Raw genomic sequence first — 23074 nt, forward strand, 5'->3', positions numbered from 1 at the left:
ACTGATCTACGCCTCCGTGTGCTTGTCCTCCATCCAGTCCATTAAACTGTCTCCTCTGCTGGTGTCCCCCTGGGATGGTGGTATCGGGGCAATCCAGTAACACGTGGTCCATATCTTGGTGGACGGCATCGGAGTTGGGGAAGGCAGGGGAGGTAATAATATATACCCATCCTCATCTGTTGAGGTTATTGGCTGTTCTGCCAAATCGTAGCCATCGTTAACTTATAGCCTGACACTGACCAAAAAATGACGTCAAAATGCCAGTCTTTGGCCCCAAAAGAAAACAAATCGTGAGTTGTATTCAATGGTTCAACCAATGGGACCACTTGTTTCCATGAGCACTACTAACGACAACTCACTAGGAGGTGCAAAAACCAATTAATGACGTCAAAATGCCAGTCTTTTTGGGTTTCAGTATCAGGCTATAACTTAATAATGGCTACGCTCGTATGCGGTTGCAGGCTGTCCATTGTTTCCTTGTCAGTGTTCTAAAGCCTGGTCGGTAAGGGTTGTTTTGTTGAGTTGTCGATTAGATCACCCCTCTAGTGGTTTTCGATCATTCCATTTCAAGCCCTTTTTGTTATTATTATCTTTTTTTTTGGTGTGTGTGGGTGCGTCTATGTGGTCTTGTGGTATGACACTCGCTTTCGGATCGGAAGGTCCTGGGTTCGAGCCTCTCTCGGCGCATAGTTGAGTCCTTGGAGAAGGCTCTTTACTCACATTCTCTCACCGCACTCAGGTGTAAAATGAGTACCTGGCCGTTGACAGCGTTGTCTCTGTCCGAAAAAAAAAATGTAATATCGCCTAACAGGCGTCATGTCCCGTCATACATGTTGCATGTTCCTGTTGGCCAGGGACCCCTTGTAAAGCGCTTTGATCACTTTTAGTGGCTATTGCGCTATATAAAAGATCAATTTTTAATTTAATTTTTTTAATCATTAATTTAAAAAAAAAATAATTTATTAAAAAAAAAATTAATTTATCCTATTTTCTTCCTACAGGTAAACGATATCATGTGATTGACTATTCATGGTTGAGTGACTTTTCAATCATTTTCATCTCAGTGGGTGGGATAGTTAATCCAGCCTGGATCAGCTTCTTGAGCCTAACATAATGCTAATGGTTTAAAGATGTCATGGCAACATTTTTGTTACGACAGCTATGATGGGAACACGCCGCTGCGATTCTCCTCCTCTTCTTCTTCTTCTTCTTCTTCTTCTTCTTCTTCTTCTTCTTCTTCTTCTTCTTCTTCTTCTTCTTCTTCTTCTTCTTCTTCTTCTTCTTCTTCTTCTTCTTCTTCTTCTTCTTCTTCTTCTTCTTCTTCTTCTTCTTCTTCTTCTTCTTCTTCTTCTTCTCTCTTCTTCTTCTTCTTCTTCTTCTTCTTCTTCTCTTCTCTTCTTTTTTCTTCTTCGTCTCTTCCGTCTCTCTTCTTCTTCTTCTTCTTCTTCTTCTTCTTCTTCTTCTTCTTCTTCTTCTTCTTCTTCTTCTTCTTCTTCTTTTTTCTTCTTCTCTCTTCCTCTCTCTCTCTTTTCCTCCTTCCTCCTCTCTCCTCCTCCTCTCTTCTTCTTCTTCTTCTTCTTCTTCTTCTTCTTCTTCTTCTTCTTCTCTTCTTCTTCTTCTTCTTCTTCTTCTTCTTCTTCTTTCTTCTTCTTCTCTTCTTCTTCTTCTTCTTCTTCTTCTCTTCTTCTTCTTCTTCTTCTTCTTCTTCTTCTTCTTCTTCTTCTTCTTCTTCTTCTTCTTCTTCTTCTTCTTCTTCTTCTTCTTCTTCTTCTTCTCCCCCTTCTTCTTCTTCTTCTTCTTCTTCTTCTTCTTCTTCTTCTTCTTCTTCTTCTTCTTCTTCTTTCTTCTTCTTCTTCTTCTTCTTCTTCTTCTTCTTCTTCTTTCTTCTTCTTCTTTTTCTTCATCATCTCATCATCATCATCATCATCATCATCATCATCATCATCATCATCATCATCATCATTATCATCATCATCATCATCATCATCATCATCATCATCATCATCATCATCATAATTATGATTACATTATCCTCTAAACGTACCCAAAGCGCTTCACAAGGGGGCCCTGGCCAACAGCAACACTTAACATGTAGGACGGGACATGACGCCTGTTGTTATGCGATATTTCAATTTTTTTTTCGGACAGAGACAACGCTGTTAACGGTCAGGTACTCATTTTACACCTGATTACAACATTGCCATCCGGATTTATAACGGACCAACACACAAAACTATGTGTAACCTTGAACGTTTATAGTCTAGTTAATACAATTTAGTGAGAATTAACCAGAAGATTTTTGACCAATCAAAACATGGAATTGGTGACACACATTCACATGTGCTCGGACAAACATAGTTGATTGTTTGTTTACAATAACCGGAATGATCGACCTCTCTCTGATCATCATTATTATTGTTTTTATAGATAATATGAAGGTGACGTCATTCGGGGTTTTGTTATTGTTTTTTGCCATCCACGTTTATGAGTAATTCTCACTAAACTGTATCAACCAGACGATAAAAGTTAATGGTTACACGGAGTTTTGTGTGTTGGTCGGTTATACTTCCGGATGGCAATGTTGTGAGCTTCTTAGCCAAGCGCATACTATCTTTAAATGTTTGAGTTTACACATTGCTTTCTGTATTGTTCTATTGATCAAACGATAGAACATTGGGTATTTTACTTAGACACATACCATCGACAGTAAAACCGGTGTTTACCAATCAATGTTATTGTTTACATTATGATGACTTCCGAGAGGCGTGGTTATCTAGGTGTCTATTACTCCTGGAAATGGATAATGGCAAAAGACAATAATAAAGACCGAGTGACGTCAACTTCGTTCTATATAGATAGAATGAAGTTGACGTCACACATGTCTTTGTTATTGCTTTTTGCCATCCACGTTTATGAGTAATTCTCACTTAACTTTATTATCCAGACTATAAAAGTTCATGGTTACGCAGAGTTTTGTTTGTTGGTCCGTTATAGTTTCGGATGGCAATGTTGTGAGCTTCTTAGCAAAGCGCATACTATATATATATATATCTGACTGGAGGATTATGTGAGTATTTTACTTTAACGCATAGTGTTATTAATCGTTTATGGTTACACATTCAAATGTGTGTCGGTACATTTCACCTGACTGCAATTTTTTATTTTATTTTATTTTTTTTTAATTTACACGCTTGGCATCAATAGTTTTTTTTTTTTTTCTGTCACCTGAGTTAAACAAATATCAATATCATGCATCTGTTAATTATATTTAAAACCTTCTTCAATTGACTGATGATTAACATTATGATAATTAATTAGAAGAATCCGATAGCAACTTGACGTCTTTCCTTTATCAGTGTAAACTTTCGTGAGGCACGGATTTCCCCTTGATTTTTATCACGGTTGACAACGGAACGCCACTGCTGACTGCTAGTGCTAGACGTTAAATGCATCTGAAGGTTTGTATTCATCTGTGGCGGCATGGCAGAGAAAGGAGGGGGGCGGCGAGCGACCCACTAAGTTGGGGATGTATGTCAAGCGATGGCGGTGGTGGCGGTGGCGGGGTTCGTCGGTGTGTGTGTGCGAAGTAACCGGAGTGAGGGAAACGGAGAGGAGTAAACCGATTGTCTGACTGACGTCTGCCGTGCTGTGTCTGACTGTCCATAAAAACGCATGGTGTCGAAGAGCGCCTGCGATTTTAGAATTAATAATTATTTAGTTGACGATTTAGTTAGTGTTCGATAATTTGATTTAATTTACTTTAATTCCTAAAAAAAATTCTTGGCTATCTTGAGATTGGCCAGGATTTTTGTTTTTTGCTCTCACTCCATTTTTCTCTGGTTGGATGGATACCAATTTACCTTCGACGATATAATTGTATGATTCATTCTTTATGGATTATATCTATTACCATTGTCAATGCGGCAACAATGGGAGGACGGTCAAAAAGTTTTGTGATGTTGTTAACTCTGAATTTTCTCATTCTTTTAGTAATCGAATCTATTCTAAGCATCTGTGCGAGCAGCTTTTACTGTTACAATTACAGCATATTGGATCTATCGTCATTGTCTTCTTAGTGCTAGTAGATGCGCTTTTTTCTCATTGTTGTTGTTGTCGTAGTGGTGAAGACAGGGGTCGTCGTCTTCGAGCCGTGCGATGCGGACGCTGGTGTTGATGGCTCACCGGGTACTGTGGTGGTGCTGCCAGCTGACCGTCATCATCACCGCTGTAGTGCCACCAAATGCCATTTCCACCCTGGGCCAATCGCCTAGACAGGACGAGACAAATGTAATAAGTTCTAGTAAGAGTAGGGACACTTTCAATATCAACAGCGTCAATAACGGTATTGAAAATCTTCAAAGCAGCAACAACATCAACAAAATAGTGCACGCCAATCAGGATACCAATGTGATTTTCTTGAAGGATTTAAATATTAAAGGTAAGAACAGCTGTGACATTTCTACCCGTAAAGCCTAGGTATATTCTCTGCATGTCAACCCCCCCCCCCCCTTCCCCCTTGCCGCTCGCGCCCCCCCCCCCCCCCCCTCTACGCCAGAAAACAATATATTAAAAACCAACAAAACATCAAACAAACAAAAAACACAGCAAAACAACCCTCTCCCCATAATACCTCCTCCAAGCCAAACCAAAATCAAACAAACAAACAAAAACAAAACTATGATAGAGTCGATATAGACCATTAATTTATGTAGTTACTGTTACAATCATACGAAAACGACCGTTCTCTGACAGACATTTTAAAAGTTTGTATTGGCTAGAATAAAAAATAAAAAATTACCTATATACGTCATTCCAACATCGATCGATTAACATGACCTTCATTTTCCCAAAAGTCTCGAACTTCCATTTATTATTATTTTTTTTTTAATAGAACAAAAAAGAGGGGTGGGGGGTGGGTGGAGATGGTCATAGTAGAAAAGTGTCTGCCACAGTGAGATGGCCTGAAATATTAGAAGAACGATCCATCGATGTCACAAAACGACACTACTGAGTTTGCGCGACAGGGCGCCAACGGGTCCCGTTAGAGATAGACGACGATTGGGATTGTTTGGAAGCTTTAACCCTTTGCCCACTAGTCATTATGACATCCGAAATGCTATCGCCTTCTACATCTACGCCAGAATAGAAATAGAGGGTGGAGCCTACCATGATATAACATTTTATGAATCCCTAATTTCATCATATCAGTTCTGTCCACTGACAGGTGGGTGGATATCGCTTTCAAGAACTTATGTCCTTATATGAAATCCTGAGTTTTTGACCAATCAACGGATTGCTCTTTTGATAGCTCGCTTGTCAACATGAGTCAGCTCAGCCCTTGATTTATGTAAAGGCATCACAGGCGGTATATGTTGTGTAACTTCAAAGACCACGGTTGACCGAAAGCGATGAATGGAAGCCCTACTGTGGCGTGGAGAACGAGGTCTTGTATGTATAGTTACGTCATATCTCAACGCTCGTGAATTCTTAGTACGGCTGGACTCACAATCAAAACTCGAAATCTGTGTTTTAAACTCTTGAATCAATCGAATTACATCAGTGCGTTCGTCTCATTGAGAAATGAAAAACGATATATAAATCAAGAACATCGACCGGAAAATAAGGAAATTATCATAAAATTATAAAATTTGAGAAAGCTATTTTCAAAATCAAATATATTACAAAAAAGGTTATTTCTCGACCGATTTTTATGAGACAAAGACAATTTTTCTCCACTTTTCAAGCTGATTCCAACAATGAGGTTTTCAAATTTATCGCGATAAGATTATTTGTCATTATTATTTTTAGTACCCAATTGACTGCTCAGGAAATGAATACGTAATCCTTGGCGGCTAGCGAGTAGGTGTTAAATTTTGCTTACTCTTTCCCACGCAGACGCACACACACACACACACACACATACACACACACACACACAGACTGAGCACACAATGTATGTCTTTCACTTCTGGCCAAAGTTGCCTTATTACAACTTAGACTCAAATGATAACAGCGAGTAGGGTGTCAGATTAAACTTCAGTTTTAAAGGTCTAATTCAATTCACACCGTAATAAATCATAATAATGACCATTCTTGATATATTAGAGCATTAAAATATTTAATTCACATTACTATAAATATATTTTAAATATATGTATTTTGTAATTATTTTAGCGACGATACGAACCCCTTTTAATCGTCGAGCCGAACGATAGGATGCTAGACGACGATAAGTCTGTGTGTGTGTGTGTGTGTGTGTGCGTCTACGTGGGAAAGGTTAAGCAAAATTTAACACCTACTCGCTAGCCGCCAAGGATTACGTATTCATTTCCTGAGGAGTCAATTGGGTATTAAAAAAAAATAATGACAAATAATCTTATCGCGATAAATTTGAAAACCTCATTGTTGGAATCAGCTTGAAAAGTGGAGAAAAATTGTCTTTGTCTCATAAAAATCGGTCTAGAAATAACCTTTTTTGTAATAGATTTGATTTTGAAAACAGCTTTCTCAAATTTTATAATTTTATGATAATTTCCTTATTTTCTGGTCGATGTTCTTGATTTATATATCGTTTTTCATTTCTCAATGAGACGAACGCACTGATGTAACTCGATTGATTCAAGAGTTTAAAACACATATTTCGTGTTTTGATTGTGAGTCCAGCCGTACTAAGAATTCACGAGCGTTGAGATATGACGTAACTATACATACAAGACCTCGTTCTCCACGCCACAGTAGGGTTTCCATTCATCGCTTTCGGTCAACCGTGGTCTTTGAAGTTACACAACATATACCGCCTGTGATGCCTTTACATAAATCAAGGGCTGAGCTGACTCATGTTGGCAAGCGAGCTATCAAAAGAGCAATCGTTGATTGGTCAAAAACTCAGAATTTCATATAAGGACACAAGTTCTGGAAAGCGATATCCACCCACCTGTCAGTGGACAGAACTGATATGACGAAATTAGGGCTCCATAAAATGTTATATCATGGTAGGCTCCACCCTCTATTTCTGTTCTGGCGTAGATGTAGAAGGCGATAGCATTTCGGATGTCATAATGACTAGTGGGCAAAGGGTTAAAGCTTCCAAACAATCCCAATCGTCGTCTATCTCTAACGGGACCCGTTGGCGCCCCGATGCGCAATCTGTCTACTGTCGCACGGGTGAACAGTTGGATAAGGTGTCGGTTTAGTCAGGTTCGGCTGTATAATAAATATCCTCTTAGACTCGGTCCGTTCCCAAAACAGTTCCCAAGCGCCATCAAAACCCCAGGAAACAAACACAACAAACTGTGAAGGGCGTACGTACGTTTGTTCACGGGTGCCACAAAAAACAGGCACCGCCGTCTTACAGGTGAACAGCGCTTCGAACCCACTTGTGTGGGTATTAAAATTGCGCTATATAAAAGCTCACTTAGAAAACGTGACGGTTTAAGGCAGTGTTGACTGTATTATATATATCCTCATAGACTTGTGGCTGTTCCAAAAAAAAAAAAAAAAAAAAAAAAAAAAAAAAAAAAAAAAAAAAAAAAAAAATGTCGCAAGCGCCACCAAACTCACAAACACAAACAAGGCCAGACGTCTATGTCGCTGTTTTTCGCTGTTTTTCGTTTAGTCGTCTTGTAGTCTCATTTGGCTGTCTGTTGTATTTGGCATCGTCCTGGAAAAAAACCCATTTATAGAGCAATAGGTCAGCTTTGTGATACACGCTGTGCTTATTTACTATAAGCACCGAAAGTAAATATTAAAACAAAGATGAATAGAGCTTCAAACACTCTTCTTTAATACATTTTTTGTACTTGAGAAAAAGAAAGAAAGAAAGAAATACGTGAGAAGTAAAATAAAAAAATAATAGGAGTGGGTTGGGGGAAGGGGTTGTAGATGTGTTGATAGGAACATTGGTGAGTGAAGACATACATTTTATTCAATATTAAATTTAAAAGATAGATAGATAGATAGATAGATAGATAGATAGATAGATAGATAGATAGATAGATAGATAGATAGATAGATGGATAGATAGATAGATAGATAGATAGATAGATAGATAGATAGATAGATGGATAGATAGATAGATAGATAGATAGATAGATAGATAGATAGATAGATAGATAGATAGATAGATAGATGGATGGATGGATGGATGGATGGATGGATGGATGGATGGATGGATGGATGGATGGATGGATGGATGGATGGATGGATGGATGGATGGATGGATGGATGGATGGATGGATGGATGGATGGATGGATAGATAGATAGATAAATAGATAGATAGATAGATAGATAGATAGATAGATAGATAGATAGATAGATAGATTAGATAGATAGATAGATAGATAAATAGATAGATAGATAGATAGATAGATAGATAGATAGATAGATAGATAGATAGATAGATAGATAGATAGATAGATAGATAGATAGATAGATAGATATAGATAGATAGATAGATAGATAGATAGATAGATAGATAGATAGATAGATAGATAGATAGATAGATAGATAGATAGATAGATAGATAGATAGATAGATAGATAGATAGATAGATAGATAGATAGATAGATAGATAGATAGATAGATAGATAGATAGATAGATAGATAGATAGATAGATAGATAGATAGATAGATAGATAGATAGATAGATAGATGATAGATAGATAGATAGATAGATAGATAGATAGATAGATGATAGATAGATAGATAGATAGATAGATAGATAGAAGAGAGAGAGATGAGAGAGTGTGAGAGAGAAGGAAAGAAAAAAAAAAAAAAGAGAGAGAGAGAGAGAGAGAGAGAGAGAGAGAGAGAGAGAGAGAGAGAGAGAGAGAGAGAGATCAAATAAATCCTTACGAAAGACAGAACGTGGCAGAACCAGATCAAAACGACCTATTGGAAATGAAAAAAATACCTGCTAAGCTGTCGATTAACAATGAATGGAGATAAAGTAGCGATAGGGATGCAAATTAACACACAGTGTTTTTTTTCTTTAACACACGTTTTGCATATTATTGATTAATCAATCATGATCATACGTCAGGCTCGAAACAGCACATTGTCTCATGTCTTGTGTGTGTGTATGTGTAATATGTGTGTGTATGTGTGTGTATTTGTGTGTGTGTGTGTATGTGTATATATGTGTGTATGTGTGTGTATGTGTGTGTATGTGTATATATGTGTGTATGTGTGTGTATGTGTGTGTATGTGTATATATGTGTGTGTATGTGTGTATGTGTGTGTATGTGTGTGTATGTGTGTATGTGTATATATGTGTGTATGTGTGTATGTGTGTGTATGTGTGTGTATATGTGTGTGTATGTATGTGTATGTGTGTGTATGTATGTGTATGTGTATATATGTGTGTATGTGTGTATGTGAGTGTGTATGTGTGTGTGTGTGTGTGTGTGTGTGTGTGTGCACTGGTTTTTTTTTTTTTTTGGCGGTGAATATTAAGCGACTAGATTAATATGGAAATAAAATGGAAATTATCACTTGCTAAAATGAACAAAATAATCTAGTTGATGGCTTAAATTATATTACAAAGGAAAAGAATAAGATAAAAAGTGGTCTGTACTTATGTTTTTGAAAATTGAAACGAGAATGCTGTACTGTTACTGTTACAACAAGACACCTTTTTTTATTTACTGATTCGTAGTTATGCTTACTTTGGCGGTAGCAGTAGTAAAAAGAAAGAAATAGGGAATGAGATTAGCGGAAGAGTAGCGTCCCTCCGAGGACGAGAGACGCATGCGCACAACCAACATGACGTTCTCTCTCTAATAACTTTTCCACCGGTGACGTCACAGACAATTGGATTGTTGGGCCGAGCGATCTACTCTAATCTTTCAGGTAAAGAAGCGAGTGGTCAAATCATTTTATTTCATTTTTTTTTTGGGTGTACAGTATCCATTGAATGTAATCAAAGCGAAGCGATTTACACGGGGTCCCAATCCAGCACCAACACAACATAATAAATGGGACAAGGCGCTATTAAAATGTTTCAACACAATAGCGACGCTATAGCCGGTCCATTTCACAGCCGAGTGTGAAAAAAAACAACATAACGACTCAACTTCTGGCTGCCCTCAGAGGGGAGACTCGAACTCGGGACTTACTAATCAAAAACCGAGTGTCCTACCTAGATTATAAAGCTACGCGGTTATTATAGAGCATGATAATAAACCGCGGAAGTTTATTCACACAATGGTAGGCGTGATCATTGATAAGGATAGGTATAATTAAAAGTTATAGATCGTGAGTTACTCAGCCATCTTCGGGTCTTTTCGAGTATGTCCACTTTAATAAAAGTAGTTCTATAGAATTGCTCCTACTAATTACTATTATAGAATATTATTGACACAGAGGTACCGAGGGATGAATATTAAGCATTGAGGTGTGTTTATATAAATAACAACCATCGCGTTTCCACTCGAGTGGTTGTTCGCGATCGGCAGATGTCACGGGCAGGCATGGATGAGTGAACGAATGAATGGATGAATGGATGAATGAATGGATGGACTCGCTGGGGGAAATGGATGGATGGATGGATGGATGGCTGGCTGGATGGATGGATGGATGGAACAAACGGACGACTGGACGGACGGATGGATGGACGGATGGATGGATGGATGGATAGACGGATAGACGGATGGATGGATGGATAGACGGATAGACGGATGGATGGATGAATGAATGGATGGACTCGCTGGGGAAAAGGGATGGATGGATGAAACAAATAGACGAATGGTCGGACGGATGGATGGACGGACGGATGGATAGACGGATAGACGGATAGACGGATGGCTGGATGAATGAATGGATGGACTCGCTGGGGAAATGGATGAATGGCTGGATGGATGGATGGATGGAACAAACGGACGGATGGATGGATGGATAGATGGACGGATGGATGGATGGATGGATAGATGGATAGACGGATAGGCGAATGGATGGATGAGGATGAACGAATGTATGGGTGAAATTGATGGAAGAATAGAAGGACGGACGGATGGATGGATGGATGGAACAAATGGACGGACGGATGGATGGATGGGTGGACGGATGGATGGATGGATGGATAGATGGATAGACGGATAGGCGGATGGATGGATGAGGATGAACGAATGTATGGGTGAAATTGATAGAAGAATGGAAGGACGGACGGATGGATAGATAGATAGATTGATGGATGGGATGGACGGGGATATGAATGAATGAATGAATGGATTGATGGATGGGTAAAAGATTAGATTAATGGATGGATGGATTGATCGATAGATGGATGGATAGATGGATAGATTGATAGGCAGGTGCACAAATGAATATAGTATTGATGGATAGAAGGATGGATGGATAAGATTGATTGGTAAATGGATGAATTGATGGATTGATGGATGGAAGGATGGAAGGATAAGATTGATTGGTAAATGGATTGATGATGATGGATGATGGATGGAAGGATGATGGATAAGATGATTGGTAAATGGATTGATGGATGATGGATTGATGGATGGAAGGATGGATGGATAAGATTGATTGGTAAATGGATTAGATGGATGATGGATTGATGATGGAAGGATGGATGGATAAGATTGATTGTAAAGTGATGTGATGGATGATGGATTGATGGATGGAAGGATGGATGGATAAGATTGATTGGTAAATGGATTGATGGATGATGGATTGATGGATGGAAGGATGGATGGATAAGATTGATTGGTAAATGGATTGATGGATGATGGATTGATGGATGGAAGGATGGATGGATAAGATTGATTGGTAAATGGATTGATGGATGATGGATTGATGGATGGAAGGATGGATGGATAAGATTGATTGGTAAATGGATTGATGGATGATGGATTGATGGATGGAAGGATGGATGGATAAGATTGATTGGTAAATGGATTGATGGATGATGGATTGATGGATGGAAGGATGGATGGATAAGATTGATTGGTAAATGGATTGATGGATGATGGATTGATGGATGGAAGGATGGATGGATAAGATTGATTGGTAAATGGATTGATGGATGATGGATTGATGGATGGAAGGATGGATGGATAAGATTGATTGGTAAATGGATTGATGGATGATGGATTGATGGATGGAAGGATGGATGGATAAGATTGATTGGTAAATGGATTGATGGATGATGGATTGATGGATGGAAGGATGGATGGATAAGATTGATTGGTAAATGGATTGATGGATGATGGATTGATGGATGGAAGGATGGATGGATAAGATTGATTGGTAAATGGATTGATGGATGATGGATTGATGGATGGAAGGATGGATGGAAGGATGGATGGATAAGATTGATTGGTAAATGGATTGATGGATGATGGATTGATGGATGGAAGGATGGATGGAAGGATGGATGGATAAGATTGATTGGTAAATGGATTGATGGATGATGGATTGATGGATGGAAGGATGGATAGAAGGATGGATGGATAAGATTGATTGGTAAATGGATGAATTGATGGATTGATGGATGGAAGGATGGAAGGATGAAAGGATGGTGATTTTGAAGACGACAGTATGGATGTGCCAACAATGAGGTGAGCGAGAGAAAATTAATATCGGCGATAGGTACGTAGTAAAATTAAGTATTATTATGTCTGTGGTTGAAAAGTCTTGGCTCTTCTTGCATTTTATGATATTGCCACTATGTTTGTTTATTTACTTTTTGTATGTTTTGGCAATAGCTAACATGTGTACTGGCATGACCGATTTTGATAGATAATGCCGTGAAATTTCGTTATATACGAGCGTGTTTATTATGGGACCATAGCACTATGTTAGTAATACACAATATAACTATATAACGAAGTTGTCGACTCGGCAACTGTGTCAACTCTTGTGACAACATCGGTTACTGTGTCGCTTTTTTTTTTTCTTCTTCTGACAATGTGTGGGTTATTGTGTTTCTTCTTGTTGTAACTATGTCAAGCGGTAGTGATCATGCCTAGTGCCTAAATGGGTGGCAATAATAATATTATAGCAAATCAAAATTCTGGCCCAGGCATCGTGTCCTTTGTAAGAATAACACATTTGTATACCGCATTCCATAGGGCTATTTGCACCAATTGCTACAGTCGACTCAAGTGTGATGTGGTGCCTGATATATGCACACACACCACACACACACACACACACACACACACACACACATATATATGTTATATATATATATATATATATATATATATATATATATATATATATATATATATATATATATTGTAGAGGTTGACGATAAGAAAATAAATTATGATCTTTACGACAGGCTGTTGTGGTTAAATTTATAAGCAATACGAAGCGCATTATCAAGCATAGGGAAAACGTAAACATGTGCTTTATAAATGTCTATTTATTGATTATATTTATAATTTTATAATTTTACCACGAATCATTTTTTTTTTTTGTTTCTAGCCTATCATGTTCTGATTGCTATTGTATAGATAGTTCGAAGATGACGTCTCTCAGGCTTTGTTATTGTTTTTTGCCATCCGCGATTATGAGTAATTCTCACTTAACTGTATTATCCAGACTATAAAACTTCTTGGTTGCACAGAGTTTTGTGTGTTGGGCCTCTATACTTCCGGATGGCAGTGTTGTGAGCTTCTTAGTCAAACGCATACTATCTATCGCGATTTGAATGTGATATTTTAGATTTATTTCAAGGCCTGAATAAACGCAGCGTTTTTTTAGTACTTCAGTCATTAATTAGGCCCATGGAGCCGGTGTTTATCCCGGTTTCTATAGCGTGAAACGGACTATAGCAATGGCTTTTTACCTGTTCGATAGAAAGCTAGTCTATCGCAAAGTACTTTCCACGAGATCTAACTGAACCAGCTACCCAATCACTAATGGGCGGACAGAAATTAAATGCAGAATAATTCCAGCTTTATCGCCATGATTCTGACTTCAATCTATCTATTAATTAAAGTTGGTCACTTCGACACACACACACACACACACACACACACACACACACACACGTACACACATCACATACAGCTACAAATTGTTTGTTACATTTGATGTCATATGCGCCGGCGATTATCTTAATTCTCCTGTCGATAGAGGAATTATAACCCCAGCAATATTAAGTCAAGTAGATAGAGAATCACCAACTCAGCGTAATCGAGCGTGCCTTACTTAGTGTACCGCTCACCTCTTATCACCTGATCGCAACCCGGCGCACACGTCTCTACAGTCTGGTTGTAACTACTAGATAGACCAACTACATAGAATACCAACTCACTCACAAACGCACGCGCATAATATTATTATGAACTCACGCACGCACGCACGCGCGTACGCACGGCACGACGAACGTAGATGAAGATTGGTTGAAAAAGAAGGAGAAAAAGAAAGAAGAATGAAAAGTATAGAGAGAAGAGAAAGGTGGTTTTTGAAGGTAAAAGTAAAGGTAAAGGTAATGTGAGCATATGACTTACCTGTTGAGCAGCCCCCCGACGCTCACCCTTCACAAGGTGGGAGATAGTGGATACGCAACGCAACCACTCACCCACCCATCTTCATGGTTGTCGAAGAAATAATATTAGAATCGGATCCCATCACCTTACCTCTTCCCCCCCCCCCACCACACACACACAACCACCACCACCACCACCCCTCTCCCTAAGTGATTCCTGCTTTACCTACCAGACAAATATTTAGATCAGTAGTATTTCAGCCCAATGCTGCCAAACATAAATTATGAAAAAATAAATGACACTTAAATTTTAGTTTTGTATCAAAGTGATTATAGGCTCTAGAAACTGTGGACTTTAAAAAGTAATAAAAAATCACAGACTATAACAGCTTCCAAACCCCCCCCCCCCCCCCCCACCAAAAAAAAACCACAAAAAAGAAAGAAAACAAAGAAAAAAAAAACAAAAAACAAAACAAACAAAAAACAAACGAAAAAACCCCAAAACAAAACAAAAACAAAAACAAAAACCAAAAACACACAAAACCCTCCACACAAAACAACAAACTTGGAAGACGTTTGTCGCTCAAATTAGTGAAGTACTCTAAACGCAGAGGCTAATAACAAAAGAGCCGAACACACACAAAACTTGTGTGTTGAAACCATGTGATCTGGGTGTTTAGAAGTCTCATGGTGATAATCAGTTATTGGGTTGAACGATTTTTACTGTACTCACATAAACGCCACTGCCAGCTGGTGACCAAAAAACCATTTAACCAAACGACCGAAGATAAACCAGTCTTCGGGATTTTGAACTATCTATATTACAATTGGCCTATGATATGCTGATAAATCCCAATGTTATTATATGTTTTGTGTGTTGAGAATATTGGCTATTAAGCTTAACTGCTGGTCAAATAACTTCGCGATGGTTGTGTGCGAGCGAACCGGCGGTCTCCAGAAGTGGGTGAGAGAGAGCTCTAGAAATATGACTTGGGTTTGATACGAATATTTTTGTATTCGTGGATAGCTCACACGGTAGAGCCACGCTCTCACCTGCCAGGCGGAGTTGTCGTACCAATAAGGTCGCAGGTTCAAACCCCACCACCGCCGCGAAGATTTTTTTAAATTCTCTATTGTCTTCTGGCACTTTTCTACTCACTTCATATCTTGTTGTTACCAACATAAGTGCCTACTCCACTCACTTTTCTGAATTAAAAATTCACCCCATATACCGGAGCATACTCAATGTCTCAATCGTTTCTATGTTATATGTTTGTGTTGAGAATATTGGCTATTAAGCTTAACTGCTGGTCAAATAACTTCGCGATGGTTGTGTGCGAGCGAACCGGCGGTCTCCAGAAGTGGGTGAGAGAGAGCTCTAGAAATATGACTTGGGTTTGATACGAATATTTTTGTATTCGTGGATAGCTCACACGGTAGAGCCACGCTCTCACCTGCCAGGCGGAGTTGTCGTACCAATAAGGTCGCAGGTTCAAACCCCACCACCGCCGCGAAAAATTTTTATTCTCTATTGTCTTCTGGCACTTTTCTACTCACTTCATATCTTGTTGTTACCAAAATATGTAGAGCATGGTGAAGAGCAAACTCAAACGTGTGACTTTGCCCTCAATTTGAATGCTCTATTTGACACAGTGGGTGTCAAAGGGGCGAAGGTTACGTTGATAATCGAACCTCCATGGTTAGAGGGTTCGAATATTGCATAATGGCAACGACGCCCATACAAAGAATTAATATTAAGCAGAAATTAAATGTATTAATTCAACATCTACTAGCAATAGTGTTGGGGGAATGTGTGTGTGTGTGTGTGTGTGTGTGTGTGTGAGTGTGAGTGTGTGTGTATGTTTGTGTATAAAAAACTATTAATAAATAATAATTGCATTTTACAAAGTTATTAATAATTGGTCATAAAGATTCTTATGTCATTTTTAATAATATGAATTCATTGTCTCCAGACTTTTAGTGAATCAATTGTATAACATTCAATTTAATAAATTCTCAAACAGTGCGAAGATCCTAGGCACTTCAGATTAACATATTGATCCTTCTTCTTCTTCTCCTCCTCCTCCTCCTCCTCCTCCTCCTCCTCCTCCTCCTCCTCCTCCTCCTATTTCTTCTTCTTTTTTCTTCTTCTTCTTCTTCTTCTTCTTCTTCTTCTTCTTCTTCTTCTTCTTCTTCTTCTTCTTCTTCATCATCTTCTTCTTCTTCGTCCCCTCGTAACGTGGATTGAAAGCCAGTTGATTCATGTTTAAAGTTCGAAGCCCTTCCAACAAACCAAGCACTTTGTCCTCTATATATTTTTTTTGTTTACATAATTCTTAATCCAAAATTTCCCACCCGTTGGAGGAAAAAAACAAAACAAAACATAATATAAATTGGTTCTAAAACTTTTCATTTGGCGACACAGTCTATCATTTTAGCCTCAGGGATGGCTACTGTACTCTGTCGTACACAACACTTTTAATTCAATTTTTTTTTTTGGCCAGAAATCTGTTACTTCAATTTATAGTGATCGATTACGATGAACTCGCCGACTTGTCAAAAAATCTTAAATCTAAACTTCTTCTATAAGTCAGTCTCAGGTTTGAGAGTTTTAAATTAACTTGGAATCAAGTTAATCAATCGATGTTTGAAGTAACTAAACTTTGTTTGTTTTTCTGGCCAAAATGAATATAGTGCTTAGTGTCAGTTTACTACGGTATATATAACTTGGTTCGTTTCTGCATTCTTGAATGATGTAACTCCGTTCTTTGGTGCTCTGGTGTTAGATATAGATAAATAGATAGATTGAAATCAAGACGAGCGGTAGTAATGATAAGAGAAGTTAAGTCAGAGAGTTCCTTTCGTGATAGGGGTCTAATGGGACTGAGGATGGTGTCAGGGTAGGTTTTCAAGTGGTTCAGCATATTAATAATACGACGTATAGCGTTTTAATATAACATGAAATATATATTATATTATTAAAGGGTTGATTATTAAGATTTAAGTAGAGTTGAATAGGCGAGATTTATTTGAAGAGATTTAAATGTTAGATGGAGGGAGATGGAGAGAGAGAGATAGATGGAGAGAGAGAGAGAGAGCGAGAGAGAGAGAGAGAGAGAGAGAGAGAGAGAGAGAGAAACAGAAGAAGAGAGAGGCAGAGAGAAATAAAGGAAGGAAGAAGGAAAGAAAGAAAGAAAGAGAGAGACAGACAGAGAGAGCGAAAGAGAGATAGATAGTGTGTGTGTGTGTGTGTGTGTGAGAGAGAGAGAGAGAGAGAGAGAAAGAAAGAGAGAGAGAGAGAGAAAGAGAAAGAGAGAGAGAGAGAGAGAGAGAGAGAGAGAGAGAGAGAGAGAGAGGAAGAACGAATGACAAATCATTTGATAGACAGCCAAAAACATCAGATGAAAAAGGGGAAAACTGGATGACGTAAGGCCTCATAGTTGATTGACGTCAGATTGAAGGTTTAGGGGTTTTTAAATGTTGTTGTTCATGACTGTGATGATGATGGCGGTAATGATGCTGCTGCTGCTACTGATGAAAATGATGATGTTGATGATGACGACGACGATAAGGATGATGATGATGATGATGATGATGATGATGATGATGATGATGCTGTTGCTGCTGATGTTGTTGTTGTTGATGATGATAATATTTAACTTACCACCATAGGAATAACCCAGGCATCAGCCGCAGTGCAGCGCCGCAAATTGAGATAGGGCAAGATGACTTGCTCAAGGCCACATAGCGCAGCGGCGGTTGATCGAACTCGGTACCTGTCAGGTACGAAGCAAAGACTGTACCGCTGAGCCACGCTACGCCTGATAGTACATCTTATGAACTAACATTTCTACCCAAAATCTAAAAGCTGTATTGTCGTTGTAAGGCTGACACGACCTGGTGGACTGTTGGTGAATTTTAAGTGTGTGTGTGTGTGTGTGTGTGACTCTTTCTCTCTCTCTCTAACTCTCTCTTTCTCTCTATCTCTCCCTCTCTTTCTTCTCTCTTCCTCTCCAACTCTCTCTTTCTCTCTCTCTCTCTCACTCTTCCTCCCCCCCCCCTCTCTCTCTCTCTCCCTTCTCTGTCTGCGTGTGTGTACGTATGTGTGATGATGCCTGATTGTATGTGAATGTTTTGGTGAAATCGAATAGATAGCACGAAGTTGACGTCACTCGTGTCTTTGTTATTGTTTTTTTTGCCATCCATGTTTATGATTATTTCTCACTAAACTGAATTAACCAGACTATAAAAGTTCAAGGTTACACATAATATTGTGTGTTGGTCCGTTATATTTCTGGATGGCAATGTTGTGAGTTTCTTAGCCAAGCGCACAGCATCTATACAATAATGTTTCCAATAGGCTTCAACAGTCGTTACGTCACTTCCCTCGTAATGACGTTTAGTAACTTAGTAACTGGTTCTAATCTATCGGAACAATGGCGGGCGCCCTTATGAAATACTTCTGTGACGAGCATAAAAGTGTATCCAGAGGAGAAAAACATTATAAATCTGATCATGTTTTGACTTTTATACATTCTGATCACACGACATATGAAAAAGTTTTAGCCAGCATGAATAATATAAAAGTACCGAATTTCTTTGTTTAGAACAAAACTGCTCGTTGCTAGGCGGACATGACATCAGACTATTGAATCCTATTTGTGTATCTTGGTGAGTACGTATAGGCTATAAGTATGAATGGATATTATTAGATGTGTTCGCATTTTTGTCAACACATATTCAACTTAATCCTCCTTTCACTCTCTGCTTACAACCAATAGGAAAATCGTCACATTTGTTACGATGCAGCCAACCATTTTCTTATTCTGATTCCCTTTTGTTATAGTCATATCTAGCTATAAAAACTCGACACTGTCTTGCAGAGCTCATTTTCTGAACATGATAATATAGAATATACTCGTTTCAAATCGGTTTGAAAAAATCTATTTTTGTGTTGGGCGAGCATGAAGTTTAGGCTAAAATTCTGAAAATAGTTGGTAAGGAGAGAGTTTAAAAAAAATTAGGTGATATTGACCCGATGTAACACACCACGCTGGTTTGTTTACAGAAGCTGGCGGCTCATCAGATATGAAATACATATTTTTTAAAAACTCACGTCGGTTTGTTGACACTATCTGTACTCATCTACATGACCGTATGTCATAGTGTATGTCACACCGTTGTAAATTGTAAATGATAGGAATAAACAAAATAGATGAAAAGAACAGCTTCGGAAAAGAACAAAATACCAGAAAACGGAACGTTTCGGGTTATAAACGTAACCCTTCTTCAGCCAATATCTGTCTCTTTTAAATCTGAGGAATGTCCTTAGCGATCTAGCTAGCTTCCTACACAAAGAATTGCAACCAATTATTAACAATAGAGCCACAGAAAACGGAATAAATCGTAGCCATCGTTAAGTTATAGCCTGACACTGAAAACCAAAAAGACTGGCATTTTGACGTCATTATTCGGTTTTTGCATCGCCTAGTGTGTTGTCGTTAGTAGTGCTCGTGGAAACAAGTGGTCCCATTGGTTGAACTATGGAATACAACTCACGATTTGTTTTCTTTTGTGGCCAAAGACTGGCATTTTGACGTCATTGGTTGGTCAGTGTCAGGCTGTAAGGTAACGATGGCTTCGGATAAATCCCGAATTCATTTGGAAGTGAAGCGATGTTTTGCGTGGACGATTGATATATTACTGACAAGGATCGGAACAAAATTCTGGCCTGAGCGTTGTTCCCTTTGCTTGGTATAGCCGTAAACACAAATTACCACACTTGACTCAATTATGAATGAGTCCCAAACTTAAGGCATTGTAAGAGCGCCAGTACAACAGAGCACTGTAAAGCGAAGTGTTTCGTTCTGTGTGAACACTAATTTAAAATCCATATGACCTGGGTGGAATACTGTAAATCGCATTGAGCACGATGAAACCTTGTTACAGCTCTATACAATTATTCACATTTGACAATACATAAAAAAAAATAGAAGTTTAACGTACCTGTAATTCGGTCTTATTATCTCCCATCTTACCGTCCCTTAATTTCTGGGAAATATTTCTTTTCCGAACAACTGAGGTATCAAAATAATAATAATAATATAAAAAAATAATACTAGCTTGTTATATTTTTAAGAAACCTCCCTAGAAAATATCAACATAAACATAGACAGATTTACTAGAAGCTACAAAACGAGATCATCTCTTTAAAAAAAAAACAGACATAAAAAAAAACCAAAAAACAAAAAATAACAAAACAAAACAACCCCCCCCCCCAAAAAAAAAAAGAACAAAAAAAAAACCAAAACAAACAAAACCCAACAAATAAACAAAAAAAAAAAAAAAAAAGAAAAAAAAATCCTGAATCAGAATACAATTCGAAATTCCACGATAATTGTTTCCTCTGTTTTATCAGTAATGTCAGGCAGTTTCCGATTCAGCTATACTTGAGATAACGCCTTGTTCTATCCAAAAGATTACACGAAATTAGTCACACAATTTCGATATCAGTTCTGGATCTGAAATAATATTACGTTGGGAATTAGAAATTGATTTTATACATGACTTAAATGTGTGTCTTCATTGAAAAGAATAATAATATCAACATCCTTTTAAAAATGGCTTTACAACAAGGTGCACATGTAGAAGGTCTGATAACCGAACGGAATCATGGCCCTGATTTGACGTTGATGTAATGATCACTATTTTGCGTTGGATTGAGAGTATTTCCATAACGACAAAAATAAGCCCATAACAAATTGGGATATATCAGACCTGCAGATGATGCAGGACTATGTGGTCGCACTCATTTTTGGGCCGAGCTTCTCTCGGCGCATAGTTGAGTCCTTGGAAACGACTCTTTACTTACATTCTCTCACGGCCGTTGACAGCGTTGTCTCTGTCGGAAAAAAAATGTAATATCGCCTAACAGGCGTCATGTCTCGTTCTACATGTTACGCGTTGGTGTTGGTTAGGGACCCTTTGTAAAGCGCCTTGAGCACGTTTAGTGGATATTGATGCTTTGCCTCACTCCAGATAAGATTGGAGATGCACAATTCTTGGTGAAGGCTTCTCCTCCAAGTTTAATTTTATTAATCTATTTATATCTTCGATCTTCAAGCAGCATCATTTATATTGTATAAATGTTAATATTTCATTCACTTTTTACATTTGATATTATAATCCATTTTTGTAATTGATTTGGTGGTAAGCGTGATTGTGTCGGCATGTCGGTATATTTAGATTCCATTGTAACTCATGTAAAACTTGTGATTTAATTTTTCTATATTGCTATGATAGAGCCATTTAATATAATATTGCCCATTGTTGTTACTGAATTGAAAGTAAGCGTGATTGTCGGTATAACGGTGTCAGTATATTGAGATTCCATTGTAACTCATGTAAAATGTGTGATTTATGTTTTCTACCTGGTACTGACAGAACCACTTATTTAACCAGTTCCGTTGTTGTTCGCACAACGATAATAATATTATTATTCTATTGTGCACTGATATCATAACACTTATCCTGCCGTTCTTCAAGGGGGGTCGGTCGTGTTTAAGAAACACAAATCGACAAGACGTGAATATACAAGTGTTTACAGTGAATCAAGTTGACAATAGATAGTTCGAAGATGACGTCACTCAGGTCTTTGTTATTGTTTTTTGCCATCCGCGTTTATGAGTAATGCTCACTGAACTGTATTAACCTGACTATAAACGTTCATGGATACACAAAGTTTTGTGTGTTGGTCCGTTATACTTCCGGATGGCAATGTTATGAGCTTCTTAGCCAAGCGCATACTATCTATAGACATCCTTTTGTTATTGTTTCGAAATCGTTCAAGATAATATGGTTAGTTCTTACTAAATTATTCTCTCCAATAGATAGAATGAAGTTGACGTCATTCGGGTCTTTGTTATTGTTTTTTTTTTTTTTTTTTTGCCATCCACGTTTATGAGTAATTTCACTTAAATGTATCATCTAGACCATAACTATTCAACGTTACACATAGTTTTGGGTGTTGGTCCGTTATACTTCCGGATGGCAATGTTGTGAACTTTTTAGCCAAGTGCATACTATCTATAGACTATTAATGATATGCGTTTTGGTACAATACTCCCAACATCCACCAGCCGGATGAAACCTACGAACACACAAAACTTTGAGTAACCTTAAACGTTTATATTCAGAATGATATTATTTAATGAGAACTAATCAGTCAATTGCTGTCTAAAAACAATAACAAAGAGCTGAGTTACGTCAATTTCGTTCCATCTATAACCTATTAAAGGTCGCGTTTTGGCGGATAGAACCGTTAAACATTGCACTTAATCTCCAGATGCCTCTAGTACATGCCAAGCAGATAAATCGATCAGCCCACCATTTTGGGAGTTTCTATCACAATATTTTATCACACCGAAGACTGAAGCTCTTTGTTATTATACGAAATATTTGCTAAAAATATCGATTAATTTTTAATCGAAACGAGGGAAAATATATTTAATAACAGCCTCCTTTGTTTGTTGTCCAGACAAAAAAGAGTTACATTTGGGCGACACAGTTTAATCAGTTGATCCGCCCTCGAGATATTGGATATTAAATGATATTATCTATCA

The 23074-nt window shown here is 38.1% G+C and overlaps 1 protein-coding gene across 1 annotated transcript in view; it reads left to right on the forward strand.

Annotated features, from left to right (window-relative positions):
* The first annotated feature begins 3560 nt into the window (after positions 1-3560).
* Positions 3561-23074, forward strand: part of LOC144975555 (A disintegrin and metalloproteinase with thrombospondin motifs 9-like) — a 343710-nt gene continuing 324196 nt past the window's right edge. The window contains exon 1 of the mRNA XM_078919717.1: positions 3561-4438. Coding sequence (XP_078775843.1) covers positions 4156-4438 — 283 coding nt within the window. The 5' untranslated portion in view covers positions 3561-4155. The remainder of the gene's footprint in view (positions 4439-23074) is intronic.

This window comes from Berghia stephanieae, chromosome 6 (assembly GCF_034508935.2).
Source record: "Berghia stephanieae isolate SIO BIC M18660-M18661 chromosome 6, UCSD_Bste_1.3, whole genome shotgun sequence".
Taxonomy (NCBI): domain Eukaryota; kingdom Metazoa; phylum Mollusca; class Gastropoda; order Nudibranchia; family Aeolidiidae; genus Berghia; species Berghia stephanieae.